The 18,721-nt window shown below is 32.2% G+C and overlaps 2 protein-coding genes across 5 annotated transcripts in view; both read left to right on the forward strand.

The window, feature by feature from the left end:
- Positions 1-852: 852 nt before the first annotated feature.
- LOC148180738 (U-scoloptoxin(01)-Cw1a-like) lies at positions 853-5,179 on the forward strand. Of its 2 annotated transcripts, none has more exons than XM_088048453.1 (5): positions 853-3,144; positions 3,201-3,608; positions 4,049-4,343; positions 4,691-4,813; positions 4,946-5,179. In XM_088048453.1, the coding sequence occupies exons 3-5, from the start codon at positions 4,275-4,277 to the stop codon at positions 5,126-5,128; spliced, it is 375 nt and encodes a 124-aa protein (XP_087904579.1). In that variant the 5' UTR covers positions 853-3,144; positions 3,201-3,608; positions 4,049-4,274; the 3' UTR covers positions 5,129-5,179. The 2 variants fall into 2 exon arrangements, with proteins under 2 accessions (XP_087904579.1, XP_087904587.1); XM_088048461.1 differs by having other exon boundaries at positions 4,056-4,343.
- A 586-nt stretch (positions 5,180-5,765) lies between these two features.
- LOC148180739 (uncharacterized) overlaps positions 5,766-18,721 on the forward strand; it is a 51,034-nt gene continuing 38,078 nt past the window's right edge. Inside the window, exon 1 of one of the 3 annotated variants that reach the window (XM_088041568.1) lies at positions 5,766-5,873. The gene's annotated coding sequence lies outside the window, so the exon portion shown is untranslated. Of the gene's footprint in view, positions 6,316-12,619; positions 12,643-18,721 lie in introns of those variants that run through there. The other 2 variants (XM_088041560.1, XM_088041576.1) reach the window with 2 other exon arrangements.

Raw genomic sequence — 18,721 nt, forward strand, 5'->3', positions numbered from 1 at the left:
AACAGATTAAATTTTTTTTAATTTTCTATAAACTGATGATTTTAAAATTTTTCTAAATGTCTTAGTATCTTTTGGGCGATACTCAACTTTCTTATTTAAAATTGACACCCATATTTTTTTTCATAATTTAGAAGATATTAACTTTCTTGATTCAGAAATGTGTAATATGTTCCACTTTTACAAAAAATATTAAAAAAAAAAATATCAAAAATGACAAAATTTAGGCAATAAAAGTTAATAAAATCTAGGTGCGGGTGTCAAATAACACAATATCGTTGTCGTAATGTCAAAAAGCAGCAAATAACAGAAAGAACAAGTTTTCTTTCAACAAGATGGGGCTACACCTTACAATGCACAATGCATTTCTCGTAGGTGTCAATTGTGCAATGAAAAAAACGGGATGGCGTTTCAACAGTATTTTAATTAAATTAGGTAGTTGTTTTTTCTGATTTGTAATTATTATTGTCTTTTGTTATTAATAATTTCAAAAAAAATGCCGATCCTTTCTGTTATTTGCTGCTTTTTGTCATTACAATAACAACATTCTTTTATTTGACACCATGCACCTAGATTTTATTAACTTTTATTGCTTATTTTTTTCAATTTTGATAATTTTTTTAAAAATATTTTTGGTAAAAGTAGAACATATTACACATTTCTGAATCAAGAAAATTAATATCTTCCAAATTATGAAAAAAAAATGGGTTCCAATTTAAAATAAGAAAGTTGAGTATCGCCCAAAAGATACTACGACATTTAAAAAAAATTTAAAATCATCAGTTTATAGTAAATTAAAAACCATTTAATTTGTTTTTTAAATTTTTGAAATCGGTTCATAAATAAAAATTCTACAACGCCTGCCGTTTTAAAAAAATCACCCTGTATTAAAAATACATAAGGTGTCAGCGACAGGTTGTATTTTCAGATGTTTATACAAAAAAAATTACTCCTACTTCAAACCACAACTTAGTTAGTTTTGAAAACAAACTTTGTTCAATGATTGAGGTTAACTACAAATGTCAGTTGAAAAATCTAAACCCACATTTATAATGAGCGGCAAACTTATTTGACACCCTTGATGCTGAAACATTTATAAACACCTTGTATATTATTTTTGATTTAAAAAGTTTTATAAGGTCCAGCTCATTACTATCACTCCACTCTCCCGTGCAAAGTTTTCGAAAATTCGACTTTTAATTCTTTAGGGAGAAAACTAGGGGAAAATTGAATAACGATTTTTGAGGTTAACACGTTGTCAACGGAACAATGTTAATTAATTAACATTTTTAGCCCATCAAGTCCCAATTTTTTAATTTGAGGTTTCCAAAAACTTATAATTTAATTATTGCTATTGTTTATTGGTTTTAGATTCAAAGACTTCAAGCGAAAATGCGGACAGTTGAAAAATTCGCAGTGTTGATCTCTTGATCTAAGAACTAATTTAACTTTATATCTTTATAACTTAATATCGCATCTCATGTGATGTTTTCGCATTGATAAGCAAAAACCGTCACTAGTCACTTTAACAAAGCATTAAATATTTGATCACAATTAATATTGTCTCAAAAACTTGCTTCATGTTCACAATAGATAGACTTACTTCCACGTGATTAGTTCCTGAAAACTTTGGCAACATTTATTATGTAAACAGTTTTTTCTGCTACATCCGAACAATATCATTAGAATCTCTTCTTAATTAATAAAAGACTTGTTAGTGGGTCTGTTAAGAAACACGTAATTAGTAAACAATAGCAATAACTGGTCCAGTAGACACAATACTTCAGTGTGGGCCCGCATATTTAAGTTGATTGAAAGAATTGATCCAATGAAAAAGAAATTATGAAAATTGAGCTTTTACAATAACATTCTAATTTGCCAGATATAACGAGAAAATTTTGTAGTTTGGTGTAAAACAAACGCTCAATTGCCATATTAAATTGCCTTGCTGTCAGATAAAGGTAACTTTCTGCATGACTTATAGATTATAGCGAATTGTCACGCATTTCCTTTTATGAATCAATCAAATTCTTTTATGATAACGGCTTTCTTAATCATATCCTGTAAATATAAAATAACTTAATTTCGTCAAATATACATTATTCATGTGATCTACCAAGTAAGACAACATTAAACGTAAGCATCCTGCAGATAACAGTGATAGCATTAGGTACATGTGTTTAATTGTAATTTGCTATCTCTACCTATTGTCTTTGGGCGATGTTAAGACCTTGCAAAGGTTTAGGTCTTTCGACGCCCAGCATTTTCACAATGAATTGGACTAATCTGGCGTCCCAAATCTTCAAATACGGACTTATCAAAATCGTAAGTGGTTCAAGAACAATGTGGTTGTTGAACTTATCACATGTTAATTGTGTTTATTTAATTACGGTGTAGGTATAAATAGAAATTTACTCGAAATGGCAGATTAGAAGTTAAAAGGTTAAATAAAGTAAAGGATTACATTTTTAATTTATTTTTCTACGACGGTTTAATAATATTTCCATTATTTCAACTTTTTCGATTAATAATGTTACCTATATTTCAAGCATGTGAATAATGAATTAATAGTTCACTGGTGCACTGAACCAATAAAAAACCCTTGGGTGGTTGCTATGACAATTTTCATGATTTCAAATCGTCCGCGCTTATGTTAACCTATCACAGAAAAGAAGCAGCGTTACCATGGTGACAGTTGTTGATTCTCGTGATCTGATGCAGTTTACAATTTCACGTTCTAAATCTAATAATTGCAGTGAACTACAGTGGGTTTTATGTTAAAAACTGGATAGTGATGATAGTGATTTGGAAAATTCTACTCCTCCCGAGATAACTAAAGCAGCAAAAGCAACAACGGCCGCTTTACTGCCACCTAAATCTTGAAACTTTATGAGACTACATAGAAATCTTTCATGGACTGGCGTAAGGACAAGTTTTGGCTTATTTTAGAGAATTGGCTGATAAGTATAAATCTTCAACACTTTGGACTCAATATTCCATGTTAAGAAGAACTCTTGAAATTCATAATAATATAAAATTGGAAAATTACGGAAAACTAAGACGGACGGAAAAGCTAAAACATTCACTTCAAAAGAGATACACAATTCCATCAAGAATAGAAATGACAAAATGTTTTTGACAACCAAGGTACAGTTTGTTAAACCTGCGTGACTAAAAATGTTACTAATGTTTTTTTTACTTAGGTGACATTAATTATGGGTGTAATGGGTGCCTGCCGGTGCTGAATATTCAGGATATTCAGGATTTAACGTCTGCAATGTTGGTGACCTACCGAACACAAAAAACAAAATAGTTCGCAAATTTACAATCACAGGTGTTTTTTTATGAAATAATCAAGAAATACGCTCTACGCCCTCCTGATGTTGCATGCCGTTCTTTTTTTTGCAATTATCAAAATGGTCGTTGCACAAGTCAAAGAATTGGAATTAACAAGTTTGCTTCGATAGGGAGACAAATTGCCACATTTTTGGATCTTCCTAACCCTGAATTGTATACTGGACATTCATTTAGGAGATCTTCAGCAACTTTACTTGTGGACGCAGGTGGCGACATCACGACCTTGAAGAGACACGGAGGGTGGAGTAGAAAAAGTATAGTATTATATTCGCAATTATGGTCATTATTCACTAATTCATTAATGAGTACCATAACTGCTCATATAATAATATACTATTTTTGTAGCACTGTAATGGAAAAGTCAGCTCAATGCCTTAATATCTCCAAAATTGAATGCAATATTCCATTCCCTTAACGTCGTGGTGTTTTTTATGGCAGAACTTCTATAACTAAATTGTCTAAACCACTATCTAAAAATCATTGGTTTAATGTTCAAACACAAGTTATTTACCTACAAATTTTGATATTGTTACTTCAATTATTAGCACTTCAATTTCAATAACTGTCTGCTATAATTGTTCCTCTAACAATACACGACACAAGGTTAAAAATTTTCTGCAGAAAAATAAAAAGTAGACCAGCAATAATAATGAAGTTGGAATTTGTCAATATTTCAATTAAAAAATGTGAATAGCTTTCAGTTCTTGCATCTATCATAAGGTGTGTGAGACCAAAAACAGTTCCACCACATCTGAAAGTATGAGAATCCACTATTACGCTACCACTGAAGATCTTACTTAATCTTCGCCAAGCATCTCCCATATAAAACAGAGCCGGCAATTAAAAGAATCATTACTTCTCCACCCACCAAACAATACCAATCACTCAGGGTTGAAGTGTCTCAGTGTTACGTGCCCAAAATGTCTTCATTACCTCACGTGTTTTTCATCGCTGTTCTGTGTGGATTTACAGTGCATTTGGTGTTTTGTGTAAGTTCATCAATTGCGCAATTATAGAAATTTTCGAAAATCATTTTGACCCAATTCCCATAAAAATGCGTGCACGTGTTACGTCATCTTGACCCGTTTAAGAACAATGATTTGCTCAAGTGTTAAATTTCCCAACAATGCGTTGTTAAACTCATCACATTGAATCTTCTTCATTTTCAAAAATCAAAATTAGGATGTTCAGCCGTCTGGAAATCCTGAATTCGTAACCCTACAGTATTACAATAGAGAAGCGAGAGATTCGTCAGAGCGTTTCCGGTTTAGTGATGACATTTTGATAAAAAACGGAAATTCAGTTCAGCGATTTTCATTAATTTATCGATTTTTAGCAACTGGACGGATATGTACCAGGACAGGATTACCCTATTTATAGTGAGGTGCCACAAGGGCTGTCGTTTAGATGCGATCAACGACTGCCAGGGTACTACAGTGACCCCGAAGCGCAATGCCAGGTACTAAAAGCCTTGTCACTAATAAATAATCTTTATTACATATTAATTTGATTATTAATGTATGCAACCAATAATACAGAAGTGTTTTATTGCTTGCATATATTTACTACGTTTTTTACTTTTCTTCTTCAGGTCTGGCACTGGTGCTTGCCTAGCGGGCAGCAATTCAGCTTCCTTTGCCCCAATGGCACGATTTTCAACCAGTTCGCGCGCGTTTGTGATTGGTGGTTCAACGTAGACTGCGCGGGAACCCCCAGTTTGTATGGCATCAATGAAGATCTCTACAGAATACCGCAGTACAACCAACCGCAATAAAACCTCGTCAAATTTAACTTATTCCATAGTCAATAAATTATCTTCATCTCATTGTTTTCAGTCATTACCATTTTTTTTCAACTCAATGAGTAGCTGTGTCGAGCATCCTTTCATTTTAGTTCATTGAATAAGATAAGATTTTGTACTTTTGTAGTAATGAAATAAATATTTCAAGCGTTCGTTATGAAACAAATTTCTAGAATGGGAAAGATTAGACTTTCTTCTTTTGTTTACAAATCAATATTAGAACGAAAGCGCTGTGGTTTTAATTGCCGCTTAACAAATGGTGGAAATGTCGTTATTTTTATGCAGACCAATGTAATTACTTTTGGAATTTGGCGGTAGTCAACCATGAAATTATCGCACTTTTGAAGAAAGAAGCAAGAAGTGCTTTGCTTACGCACCTCTTTCTGGGGTCAATTAGGGTCCATAAATGTCGTAAGAATTTACAGGTCGCCCCCTAAACAGCCGTGTTACATAAACCGATTAGCGTGTGCATAGACTAATGAATGAGCGCATAGATGGCCTCTGATTCTAAAAGGAGACAGCAATGTCCGTCATATCCCACCTTAGAAAGTTGTCGGATTAGCACCACGTTCTCAAGGCAGCGGCAAATCGGGTCTTTGGCACCGCAGTCCCAGTAGAAAGCCCCCACACCGCATTGTCCCAATCGCGCCGACATTAGCTGAAGAATTGAAAATTCTGTCTTCGCCTTTAGTCAGTTCACTTGGATTGTTGCAGTCAGGTGAGATGCGAAGAACGCGTGAATAAAAAGTTTGTGCGCTTTGTATTAAACAAATAAGTGAAACTGGGATGGTTCAAAGTTGTTATCGAAAATTTTACGGTTTTTCAAAAATTGGATTCAAGTTGATGAGATTTGGACTTTATGCGGTTTTGCCGTTTTCGATGTTTCCGGTTAACGTTTTTTTGAAGCAAGTTTTTGTCTGTTTGGACTAGAATTCTGGAAGCAGTGAAGACGTTCTTGGGTTGTGTTAAAGACGTTTTGCTAATTTATTTCAAGTATCTGCTTCTGACCACTATTTTGACTTTGATGACCTACTTGTATTTGATTTATTTTACAAAAGACTTTAGCGATTCGTAAAATCGACGAGTGATAAATTGTGCAGTGAAATGCGTTAAATTTTCGAATTAATTCATTGGAAAACAGTTGTTCTAGTTAAACACAGGTAAGACGCATTATAATTAAGCTACTTAAGCGTGCGCAATGATTTCACAATTACGTTAGAAACTTGAAATTTCTTAAATTTGTAAATAAAATAAAGCACTTAGGTATGCAACGTGACATTTCGGGTAAAAGTCAAAGTTCCATATTTATTTGTTAACTTTCGCTAAATATTCGTCGTGCTACCAGCAATCAGCAGAATAATTAAAATTACAATAATTACTATAACAGATGTGGTCAGTAAACGTGAATTACAATAAAAATATTGAATCGATTTTCCTTTCTCTTATGCTCAGCAATTGTCATTCATGGCTTTAATGCAGGCTTTAATTTATGCCAACTATTTTTCAAAGAACACACCTGTGGGGTGTGAGCAAAAGTAAAATTAAAGCACAATTCCAAAGAAAGGTCAACAATTGTTCTAAAACCTTTAGCTATTTTATTTGAAAGACTAGACGAAAACAAACTTGTGAAACTTTTTTTTACTTTAATGAAGTCAACTTTTCAATGTCAGTAGTAATAGCACTTCATGGTTCCGTATTTTTGAAGAATAGTGCTAAAATAACTAATGAGAAGGCCGCCGACAGTAGTGATGACACGTATTTTTTTTATATAAGTTTGAAGTTACGGTTACATTTACCGTTGGTAGTCATTTTGAAAAGTAATTGGAATTTAAATAAGAATTCTTCAGTTTTGCTCTCTTTTTTGGTGGTTTCACTTGCATTAACAAAGAGTTATGTCTGGTTTTACTTTCTTGAAGATGTCCGTTTTGTTCTGTTATTTTGTGGTTAACACAAACAATATTGTTACTAATTTGAATTCGGTTGTAAAGTTTCTAAAATATACAGTTTTATTCTAAACTTGGGTTATTATTTTAAACCCTTTTTTTTAATTTAATTTTTAAAAAACACTAACAATACGGTTATTATCAGATGTAATTAAAAACTAAATTGAGAAAAAAATATCAGCATCCTGTCACGACATGTGAAAATTCTCTAGAAACTGGACTTTCCTTCTAAAGAAATAAATTTGCAACTATATTGAAGTCAAAGATGTTAAAGATAATATTGATTAATTATTATTATTATAATGTTTTACGACATAATGTTAGATTTTAATTTTATTTCGTGTTCATGTCTTTAAATTATATTATTTTTAATTAATAGATTTTTAGAATTTTAGATATTAAGACGTTAAAGATCTGAAATTTTTTGAGTCGCATAGCAGTTAGTTTTTTATAATTTGAACATTAGAAAATTTTGCTAAGCTGAATAATTCCTATTTAAACTGGTTAAAATTTTTTCGCCATGATTTTTTAAATTTAATTCAGAAACATATTTCGTTCGTAAAAACAAAAATGGTGTTGAAAAAAAAATACAATGTAATCATTTATACAGGGTCCGGCAACACTTGTGTCCACCCCGAAAATCGTCTTTTATTTTAAAGTTACAATTTTGAAAATTTGCATACGCTCATAGTTGACAAAGCTCTAGAAGCTGACGCAAAAATTTGTTTTTTATCATGGTTTGGTTGGCGTCGCGACGCCTAAGAAGTATAATTTTTAGCAATTTTTGAGTTTTTGCGGAATTATTCGCGAATTCAATTTTTTTCAATATAACTGTGATACAAATATCTGAGTTTTTATTTTAAATCAAATGCAAATTGTGTTTAAAATTTGCGAAAAAACGTTGTTTTATCAAGTTAGTTTTCAAAATTATGACAGCGCAGCGGCAAACTACGTTTACACCAAAATTTCACAAGTCACTTCATTCGCTCTTATAAAGGTTGATTTTGATTAACACGGGCATGTTGCACTTTATGGACACCAGAAATCGTTAATTAACATCGACAAAACGACAATTTCACCAAGTAAGACTTGTTTTACAATCTAAAGTGAGTCAAAGGATATCTAGATGTCATTTGTGACACAAGATGTTGACAGATGGGTGTAAACGTAGCTCCCAATTTTGACGTAATGAAATTGGAAACTAACTTGATGAAACAGCATTTTTTTCTCAAATTTTGAAGACAATTTGCCTTGAATCTAAAATAACAACTGAGATATTTTTAACACATTTATATTGAAAAAAAATTAAATTAGAGGTTGATATCACAAACCCTCACAATTAACTAAAAATGACATTTTAAGGGCGTCGCGACGCCAACACTATCAGTGATAAAAAACAAATTTTTGCGTCAGCTTTTAGAGCTTTGTCAACTATGAGCGTTTGTAAATTTTCAAAATTTTATCTTTAAAATTGAAGGCGATTTTGGGGGTGGACACAAGTGTTGCCGGACCCTGTATAGGTACATAAATATTTCTAGCATCAAGGGTGGTTATGAAATGTCAAAGAAATTTGCTGCTTATTACAAATGCGGGTTTAGATTTTGCAACTGACATTTGTAGTTAACCTCAATCACAGTGTAAAGTAAGTTTTGAAAAAAAAAAACTGTTCTAGTTGTGGTTTAAAACCTGAAAATTTTAAACTTAAACACAAAACCATAACTTAAAAGTCGTTGACGCAAATGACATTATCAATAATTTTCTAGATAGTTATATTCACTATGAAAACAAAGCGGCAAAATAGTGCATGACAGGAATTCCAGAGCCTTCCTTGATGCTAGAAACATTTATAAACACCTTGTACATATTTCCTATACGGAAATATTCTGAACTTAATTTTTGCTGACTTTTTTGTGTTTGATTTGTATCGACAAACTTTTTATAATTATTTTCATTTTCTCTATTATTACAAAATTTATTTTTATATTCTAACTTATTCATAGACTATCCGATCAGACAATTTTTCAGTTTACAGATTACATATAATTTATTTAACTTCTCCCATTTGAAACGCCTTCAAATCTTTTAAATTTTGATATTTTTGAAAAACTGAGTTAAAATTGAGAAAATTAAAGATCGGAATCGTCAAAATAAGGACCTAGCCGAAAAACTTAAGAAATAGGATGTCTTGAAGTCTAAAAAATTGTGAATAAAAGATCCTAAATATATCATAATCTAAGATTCATAAAAGAATAATTATCCAAATTATTAAAATTATAAAAAATTACGAATACGAAAATTTAAGAAAATGTGATAACCTCTAAAGATGAAAATTATAACAATTTTCAAAAACTCCTAGCAATATCTTAGAGTAAGCAGATATAAGAAGATAATTTTGTTTGAAATACAATAAAAAGATTTGTCTCGATTATGCAATTTGTTATTTGAAATTTAATTTACTTTGACGTACAAACAAGATATTTTTCCCAATAAATTGCAGTATTCATGAGCAAATAAAGTGTTTTCATTTAATTTAACAGAAATTTAAGATCAACGTAACTTGTTAATTCTTCACCTCAGAATTTTTAAAACAAATCATTAGTCTTCTATTTCTAAGTTCCTCCGAATTTAAATTTTAAATTAATTTTTTAGGCGACTTAAACTAAAAATGGGATTTTTAGGCCTCAAATGCGGCCTAAAAGTAAGTCTTTTTTGGCCGATCTATGGTGGCGCCATCTATCCCTAGTTTTGCATATTACATCAAGATACCGACATAACCCCCAATTTTAACGTGTGATTCACAAAATTTTTATTCAGGGTAGGCTTTGACAAAATTTAGTCGAAAAAATTTGACAGTAGTTTGACATTTGTCATTTTATTTAATTCAATTAGTTTTCAATACATTATTGATTCTGCAGAGACACACGATACATTTTCTCTTATTTGCACCTCGTAATGTTACATATTTTCATCAAAAAATTGAGGTTATATCAAAAACAAAATTTCACTCCGACATGACTTCTATGTTTGTCTCTCTCTTTCATGGCCTACCCTAAACAAAAATTTTGTGGCTCACATGTTATAATTATTTTCGTAAAATCAAATCGACAAACTGCTATAAAGTGCTACAAAGACATGTTGAATTATTGAAAATGAACATGTCTAGCAGTGCTGGCATCAAACCTAATTCATACAAATTGAGAAGCTACACATGCCGAAACGGCAAATGTAAATGAAGAAAATATGAACTTTTCTGAAGGATTCATAAATATTTACAATTATTCAGTTGTTATAAATGATTAAATCAAAAAACCATAAATAAATATTAATTAACTTGTAAATTTTATGATGTCGCCTAAAAAATCTAAAAAGTGATATTTTGCCCTCGGCTCGGCCAAAAAAAAACCACTTTTTGGCCTTGGTACACAAATAACAATTTTTACAAGTTAGATTTAAATTCAAGCATATGGTTTGTAAATAATGACCTTTGCTGCTTTTGAGAATTTGTTAATCAAAAGAGTGTTAACTGGTTTCTACTTTTTACGATCCTTTAAAATTCAATTTGATAGACATTGCTGGCATTTTTCAGAATCTTCAAGAATTGACGGAATTATTTATCACGAATTTATAAACATCTAAAGTTCTCCGATTTTCTAATGGTAAACAAAAAAAAATTTGATTCATACCTCCAATTATGACAATTACAACAGGTAACAAACCGCAAACATTTAAGATAAGACCAAACAAACAATAAGAAGGAAATTACAAGAACCTAAAAGTGAATACCTTTGTTTTCAAGTCACTGAACACCTCTGTTATACAGTGTGATTCTTATTAATATTAACCAAGATAGATAAGAAGAATGGTACGCCAACTCGGTAGCCATTTTGTGTCGTAATTTTGGGACCAGGTCAAACACTCGCTAGGTGTCGCTAGGATAGTGTAGGACTGTCATCGTACTGACAATTGTCAATTAACTGTCAATTTTAAACTGAAAGCCGTTACCTCAACCCGTAACCTAACCGTTATTAATAAAGGACACAGTTTTTGAGTTCTCTGAACGGTGATTTTGTGTTTAAACATTAAACAATAACCATTAAAAATGACGAAGTGCGTCATTTGTGGACACGTTAAACTTTTAAACAGTGATGTTTCTATTTTTAGAGTTCCTTCGGTAATATACACCTACATATTTATTTGAAAAATTACTCCTTAATCAACATGAAGATTACTACAAAATTTTTTTAACCTCAAAATCGCAAATTGACAATTACCTGACAGTCCTTCGCTAGAGTGTCGCCATCTATGTGAGGTTTTATCTGGTCCCAAAAATCGGGCACATTTTTACAGTAAGGAGTTGACGTACCAGTCTTATACAACGTGTTTATAAATGTTTCTAGCATCAAGGGTGGCTATGAAATGTCAAAGAAATTTGCCGCTCATTACAAATGTGAGTTTCGATTTGTCAACTGACATTTGCAGTTAACCTCAAACATGAAGCAAAGTAAGTTTTGAGAAATAAACTATTCCAGTTGCGGTTTAAAATCTAAAAATTGAAAACTTGGGCACAAAACCATAACCAAAACGTCATTGAAGTAAGTAACATTATAAATAATTTTCAAGATAGTTATATTCACTATGTAAACAAGTGTACGACATGCAGGAATTCCAAAGCCACGCTTGATGCTAGAAACATTTATAAACACCTTGTATGTATCTTGATATTAACCAAAGGGTGCGTTGACATTTTTTGGGCATGTGTTTTCTTACACCATACGATTTTGCTCAAGTTAGAAAAAACTGTGTGCTTTTCACTGGAGAACGTTATTTTGTCATTTGTTACCAAGCATAACAATGAGACAAGCTAAGTAAAAGTGTACATCTGTGTTGTACCAACCACAATCCGCAAACACTCCCACCTGACTTGACAGATGACAGATCAGTGACAGCGAAGTTGGTGACATTTCGCGGTGAAAGAAATTCATTTTAATGGTCCAAAATGTGCTTTGACTACACTAAATTTGCATCATTTCAGTTCGCATCACTGGTGCATAACAAGTAGCGGTTAATGTTCAATATTGCCGAAAAATAATTAATTATTACACGCACCCTAACCCCCGTCAATTCCACGCTTATGTGTAACACGTTAAAATTTGCAAAGCCGTCTGTGGTTAATATTAATAAGAATCACTCTGTATTTCACGGGCCAGTTGGCCCAAAATGGCTATTCTGTGTAAATATTGACACATCTAAGAATTATTTCGGTTGAACGAACTTTAGAGTTTCTCAAAAACCGGATTTTCGACGATGTTATTCACTTCTTCATGGAAACATATTGGACATTAAAACGGAACCTTGCTGAGATTCCACAAACAGACTTATGCAATTTTCTGTAAAATTATTGTCATAATTGGCGTGATGAGTGGGTATTGTTATAAATATTTAGCACCCATTGTGTGAGTCCCAAAATTTTAGTCCCGCTTCCTTTCATGGTTTCACTTTTCGCACCATCAGTCACGGAAATCAAGCCAAAAGTGAGGATCTCAGGTAATAAATTCACATGATCAGCAGCTTTCAAAGACAATAAAAATTCCGAATTGATTTCCTATGACATTATCAAACTTTCCGGTTTACTTCTAGGTAACTTATTTACGTAACAATCCACGCTTTATTGCATAAAGAAATCGTTAATTTTTGACCAATATGAATGTGTTAATAAGTGTTAATAACGCTATTATGACTTTCCATTGGTGTTAACACATTATAAAACACCTCAGGAATTTGGTTTATCTACGATCTGGAATTCTGTTATCCGAAATGACAAAGGCACCTGTTCGTTGTGTTAAGAATATGAAAAGCGTAGCTAAGGTGTGGCTGCAAGTGAATTTTTAAGTCTGTTCGACGCAAAGTGAAGGTGATCGGCTTTTTAATGGCGGTAGTTACATTTCGTACCATTTTCCACATGGGTAAAGACATTCGCCAACGCCCTCAAAAGACCATAGAACTATTGCTACAGATAAGGAAGTACATTTTTGAAGGTGTTCAATGATTTCTAAAGACATTCGAGATAAGGTAGCACGTGCTAAAACCAGTAGCCAAATCATGCATCCAAGATTCCTCCTGATAATACAATTACATAAGACAACCGCATAAATCAATATTTCTTGCATAAGCTAGGTAAATGCGTTTGACAACTCTCAAACTGCAACTTTCATAAAAATAGATATTTGAAAGTTCCTCATTATCGCAGAAACTTGACAGATCCCAATCGCGTTGACTTTTAATTGTTATAGTCAAGGATAAAACCATAAAACAATGGCTATACAAAATAAAGGCCAAGCGCTTAAGTTATCAAAACGGCACTTTCTGCTCTATTTCCCTGCGTGTTGGTTGCACGAGCTGTTATAAACCAGTGATTCCCAATTACCAGAAAGTTCAAATTGTAATTGGTTTAATTGTGGATATTTTCAGGGAGAATGTAAAAAATGTAACCTATATATTTTTGCACCAAATTTTGTAGAATTGTTCAAATAACGCAGTGGTGCAAACATTTTTCAAAAATACATGACGGATTTGCCAAAATTGGCTAAAGAAATTTAAATATTCAGGCGGGAAGTAAAACACTTTTTCATTGGTTTGACGTCACAACTGAGCTGTACGCTCCGCCCACTGATAGAATTCCGTATGCAGAACCGTTGCAATTTATGGTTGTTTTTGGAAGAGAATTTATACACAATGGAAACGGGATTTCAAAAAGCCGACACATTTTTTATCAAGAAATCCCAACTTTGTTGCTGTGAAAGTGTCTTTCTTAACCTGATATGTCAGTTTACAATGAATGGTTGGATTTTTATTATACAAGAGAAATACAATTATAAAATATTATGTTGATGTTTTTTATTCAACCGGTCTACTTTTAGACTGCACGTTTATTCACATTTTTGCTTTGCATTATTCTCGGTCGGCGGGCGCATTTATCGCATTTACCGCATTTAACGATAATTTCTACGAATACACAGTCAGATTTATATATGTACAGGGTGGCCCATCTAAGACTTTCGGGCTCAATATCTTAGTTATTTATGAACGGATTTTTCCAAAATTTAAAATATAATTTCTTGAATAGGTAAGGATGAATGTGAGATTACCAACGCCATCCTGATCTTAAAAATGTAAATTTGACTTGTCTTATTTTAAATTTCAGTTAGTTAAGAGTTATGTAGTTTTATAAAACATCAATAATTTTACGCGTGTGCCAAAAATCAACCGTCTAGCAAGTCAAGTTGGCGAGAAAACGACAAAAAAGAACCTCAACATTTCCAAAAGATACAAACTGATAGTCGGCTATGAAATAATCGACTTCTACAGCAAGTTCAGATTTTGGACATCCCTGACTTGTTGATTAATCCGTGACGTTCTTGACATTTGTGACATTCATTTGAGGTTATGTTTATTTTTGAGTATTATGATCAGTACGATTGATTTAAACTTGCACATTCACGATATGTTATCTCGATCTTTTGGTAACTAATCACAATGCATTGTACCGAGCATCGTTTCTCAACATTTTTGATTTTTTTCATTTGAGGTTATGTTTACTTTTGAGCATGATGATGAATATCATTGATTTAAACTTGCGCAGAACGATTTATCTCGATCTTTTGAAATTGGAAACTAATCACAATGCATCAGGCAACGTTTTGGTGCAAAAAATCCAAGTAAACATAACCTCAAATGAGAAATATTACAAATGTCAAGAACGTCAGCGATTATTGACAGACCGAACGCAGGGATGTCCAAAATTGGGCGTGGGAAATTATTTTTTTCATAGCCGACTATGATTTTGCCTCTTTTGGAAATGTTGAGGGTCTTATTTCTCTTTTTCTCGGAAACTTGACTAGCTAGACGGTTGAGTTTTGGCACACTCGGATAATTATTGATGTTTTATAAAATGACATAAATCTTAACTAATTAAAATTTAAAATAAGACAAGTAAAATTAACATTTTTAAGACAACGATGACGCTGGTAATGTCACATCATCCTTACCTATTCAAGAAATTATATTTTAAATTTTGGAAAAATCCGTTCAAAAATAACAAAGATATTAAGCCCGAAAGTCTTAGATGGGCCACCCTGTATATAGTGACTAAAGTCCAGCTCATTACTATCAGTCCACGCTCCTGTGTAAATTTTCGAAAAATTTTGGGTGTAAATCAGGCTTTCAAATCTTTAGGGAGAAAATTAGGGGAAAATTAAATGTAACGATTTTTGAGGTTAACACGTTGTCAAAGTTGAGTGTATTAATAACTAACTAATTAAACATTTGAAACGCTCTTACTGCCAATTGTTACCGATAAAAATTGCTAGGGGCTGCTGCCAACCTAACTTTTTAATGAGTAATGAGCTCTGGTATAGTTCGTACAGTGAGAGGTTGAATGACAGAAAAGTCACTAAATCTACGCAATAAAAAGTGTGCCATACGCGCAAAATTTAAAATAACAAAGTAACCCCAGTTACTCACAACCCTGTCAACCCATTTCGCGTAGGAATTTAGTGTTTTTAGTGTATTTTGTAGCGTAATTTGCTGCCAACCTATATGTCAACTGTCGAAATATCCCAATCTCTCACCGGATATGCTATATACTATATTTCAGAATTATTGACATCTCAGTGTGCCTTGGAAATTCAAATTTATGTTGGCAGGATCTTCTAATATAAGCGAATTTAGTGTTTTTAGATTTATATTTATCCCTATGTGTATGTAATGTGTGTCACGTCAACTTAGAATCTGATTCATCACATTCTGAAGAGAAACTGGAATCTGAAGCAGAAGAAATCTGTGTTATGATGGTAGATTCAGAATCTGATTAAAATATCAATCCATTAGCTCAAAAAAAGGAATTTACTTCATAACCTCAAAATGTTACATTGACAGTTTTAGAACCAAAATGCTAAAAGTCGTTCACATTGTTAGAGGCGTTTTACACAGACATGGCCTACCGAGATGTCAATAATTCTGACATATAGTATATATCTATTTTTTTTTCTATATTCTATATTGGATTTTTTATAATCTGATCAAATTAATAACAATAACTGATCCAAAGCTTTTGTCGCTTATTTAATTTTTAATTTCTATACAATCCACTATACAGTTGGTCCCCGGATCGAGTTTACAAGAGGGAAAAAAATATTATTTTCCATTTTACACAAAAACGACAAAGGAATAACATTTTTAGCTTAATTCAAAACAGATAAATCTGCAATTAAAATTTGAAAATTATTAGTTTATACTCTTACAATCAATTTTTTCATATTTTTAAATATTCAGTTTTCTAATCGTAAGTACATAATAGCAGGCTGTCGATTCAAAATATCAAATAGTGCATTAAAGATTAAAGGCAAATTCACCCAATAATGAGTAAGCATTAAAAAATCGGATAATAAATGCAGTCGAATTACGAGTTAGAATTATTGAACTATGTGCTGAAAGATTTTATTCTTTTGGCATTTGTTGCAAAATTAAAAATAAAAAGTTCTTTGTTAGTTTTTGTTTTTTACGATTTTAGGAACACCAGTCTGATAATATTAAAGTTTTATTCAAAGATTTATTTATTTTAAATTAAAATAGTATAGTTTCACTATCACTGAATTTTGACTTAACGTAACCTAACCTCACAGCCAGTATTCACATCTATTATATTTAGGTACAATTATTGTTGGCCGCAAAGGACAATTCAATTATATTGTTACATTTTTTATTCACGCAGCAATTTATTATTAAACACGAATCGTAAAATCCGAATTGACCAAGAACTTGACAGGAAACAGATGACAGCCAGACTAATTAGTTCTGCCAATTCTTAAAAAACAAAATTTCCTACTTTGAGTTCTTTTATAGATATCTATAAACGGCTCCAAATTGAGTGCTTTAATGGACCTATTAAAGCGGCAAATTCGAAAAACAAAGTTTTTTTACCTTCTGCAAACTTATTTTGGGGACACACTGTAAACTACTCTATAGAATGAAAGTCGCAACCAAATTGGTAAATTTCATCGAATAGTTTTCTCGTTAGGCCAAAAGACAAAAAATTCATTGTTTTTAAGTTTGTTTAAAGCACTTTAATAAATAGAGTTAAAGTCAATAAAAAAATGTAATACTTGCATGTACCATGGGTAATAATACAAGGTGTTTATAAATGTTTCTAGCATTAAGCGTGGCTTTGGAATTCCTGTCGAGCACTATTTTGCCGCTTTGTTTTCATGGTGAATATAACTATCAGCAAAATTATTTATGATGACGTTTTAGGTACGGTTTTGTGCCCAAGTTTTCGATTTTGAGGTTTTAAACTACAACTAGAACAGTTTATTTCTTAAAACTTTCTTTGCTTCATGTTTGAGGTTAACTGCAAATGTCAGTTGACAAATCTAAACCCACATTTGTAATGAGCGGCAAATTTCTTTGACATTTCAGAGCCACCCTTGATGCTAGAAACATTTATAAACACCTTGTATAATTAATTTCAATACATTTAAAATATTACACTTTATAGCGACATCATATTATACGAATGAAAACTATCGATTTTCGTCAAAATTCAAAAATGCGAATTCCCCTATTAGATAGTTACATTACATTTACATTAATTAAATCGTTCAAGTTTAAATCTCTCGTCGTGAAAAATTTACACATTTAGAATGTGGGAGCAACGATCTTCAAAGCATTCACACATTATAAAAAGTGAAACATAAATGTAACCAAATTTTGAAGCAATGCGGTGAAATTCAATGGCATGTTCATAGTGTAGCTGCAAGATTTTGCAAAATTGCGATAGAAATGTGAGAACAGTGAACTAGGTCAGTTGTATTGTTTATTGATGAAAACGTCGATGTCAAACAAAATTTAAATTGGTCCAATTAGGCAAATTTGAATACATTAAAAAAGTGACGAGTACAGAGGAAAGTTGAGTTCGAAATGTGACTTGTTATGACTTGAATTCTAATTACTATTATTATCGTGGTAAGTCGTAACACGACATGAGAGTTCGCATTAAAACATGTAGCAATCAGATATTAAGAGAAAAAAAAGTAACGCAACAATTTTGGCTTGATGAAAAAAGTTGGCCCAAAAGAAAAGAAGAGTCGATTTCAAAACCAGACTTTAATTTATATAGTGCATTATGTCATTAAGAGCAAAAATAAAGCTCTGTGTGCTCTGAATTGCATTGATTTTTTTTGCAAACCATAGAAAATTACTTTTTTCGAATTTGCCGCTTTAATAGGTCCATTGGAGTACTCAATTTGGAGTCGTTTATCTATCTATAAGAGAACAAAGTAGGAAATTTTGTTTTTAAAGAGTTGGCAGAACTAATTAGTCTGGCTGTCACCTGTTTCCAGGTTGTGAGGTTAGGTTACGTTAGGTTAAAATTGAGTGACAGTGAAACTCAATTGAATTTGAAAATCAAGTGGCAAGTCGTGGTTACAAAACCATTACCAATCGTGTAACACGAAAACTCTTAGAATTGTAAATTTTTTTATTAAAAAAAGAGTGCAAATTCGAAAAAATAGTATAAAGGACCACGGCTCGTTTTGTACACCGGGAACTCGTGCACCAAATTGGCCAT

This window comes from Gnatocerus cornutus, chromosome 1, assembly GCF_029298725.1.
Source record: "Gnatocerus cornutus isolate USDA-ARS CGAHR chromosome 1, icGnaCorn1.1, whole genome shotgun sequence".
In the NCBI taxonomy this organism is placed as follows: domain Eukaryota; kingdom Metazoa; phylum Arthropoda; class Insecta; order Coleoptera; family Tenebrionidae; genus Gnatocerus; species Gnatocerus cornutus.

What these genes read in the sequence shown, in the direction of transcription:
- LOC148180738 (XM_088048453.1), top strand. Translation starts at nt 4,275, where the DNA reads ATGTCTTCATTACCTCACGTGTTTTTCATCGCTGTTCTGTGTGGATTT. An exon ending in CAGTGCATTTGGTGTTTTGT is followed by an intron (nt 4,344 to 4,690) that starts GTAAGTTCATCA and finishes ATCGATTTTTAG; the next exon opens with CAACTGGACGGATATGTACC. An exon ending in ACCCCGAAGCGCAATGCCAG is followed by an intron (nt 4,814 to 4,945) that starts GTACTAAAAGCC and finishes TTTCTTCTTCAG; the next exon opens with GTCTGGCACTGGTGCTTGCC.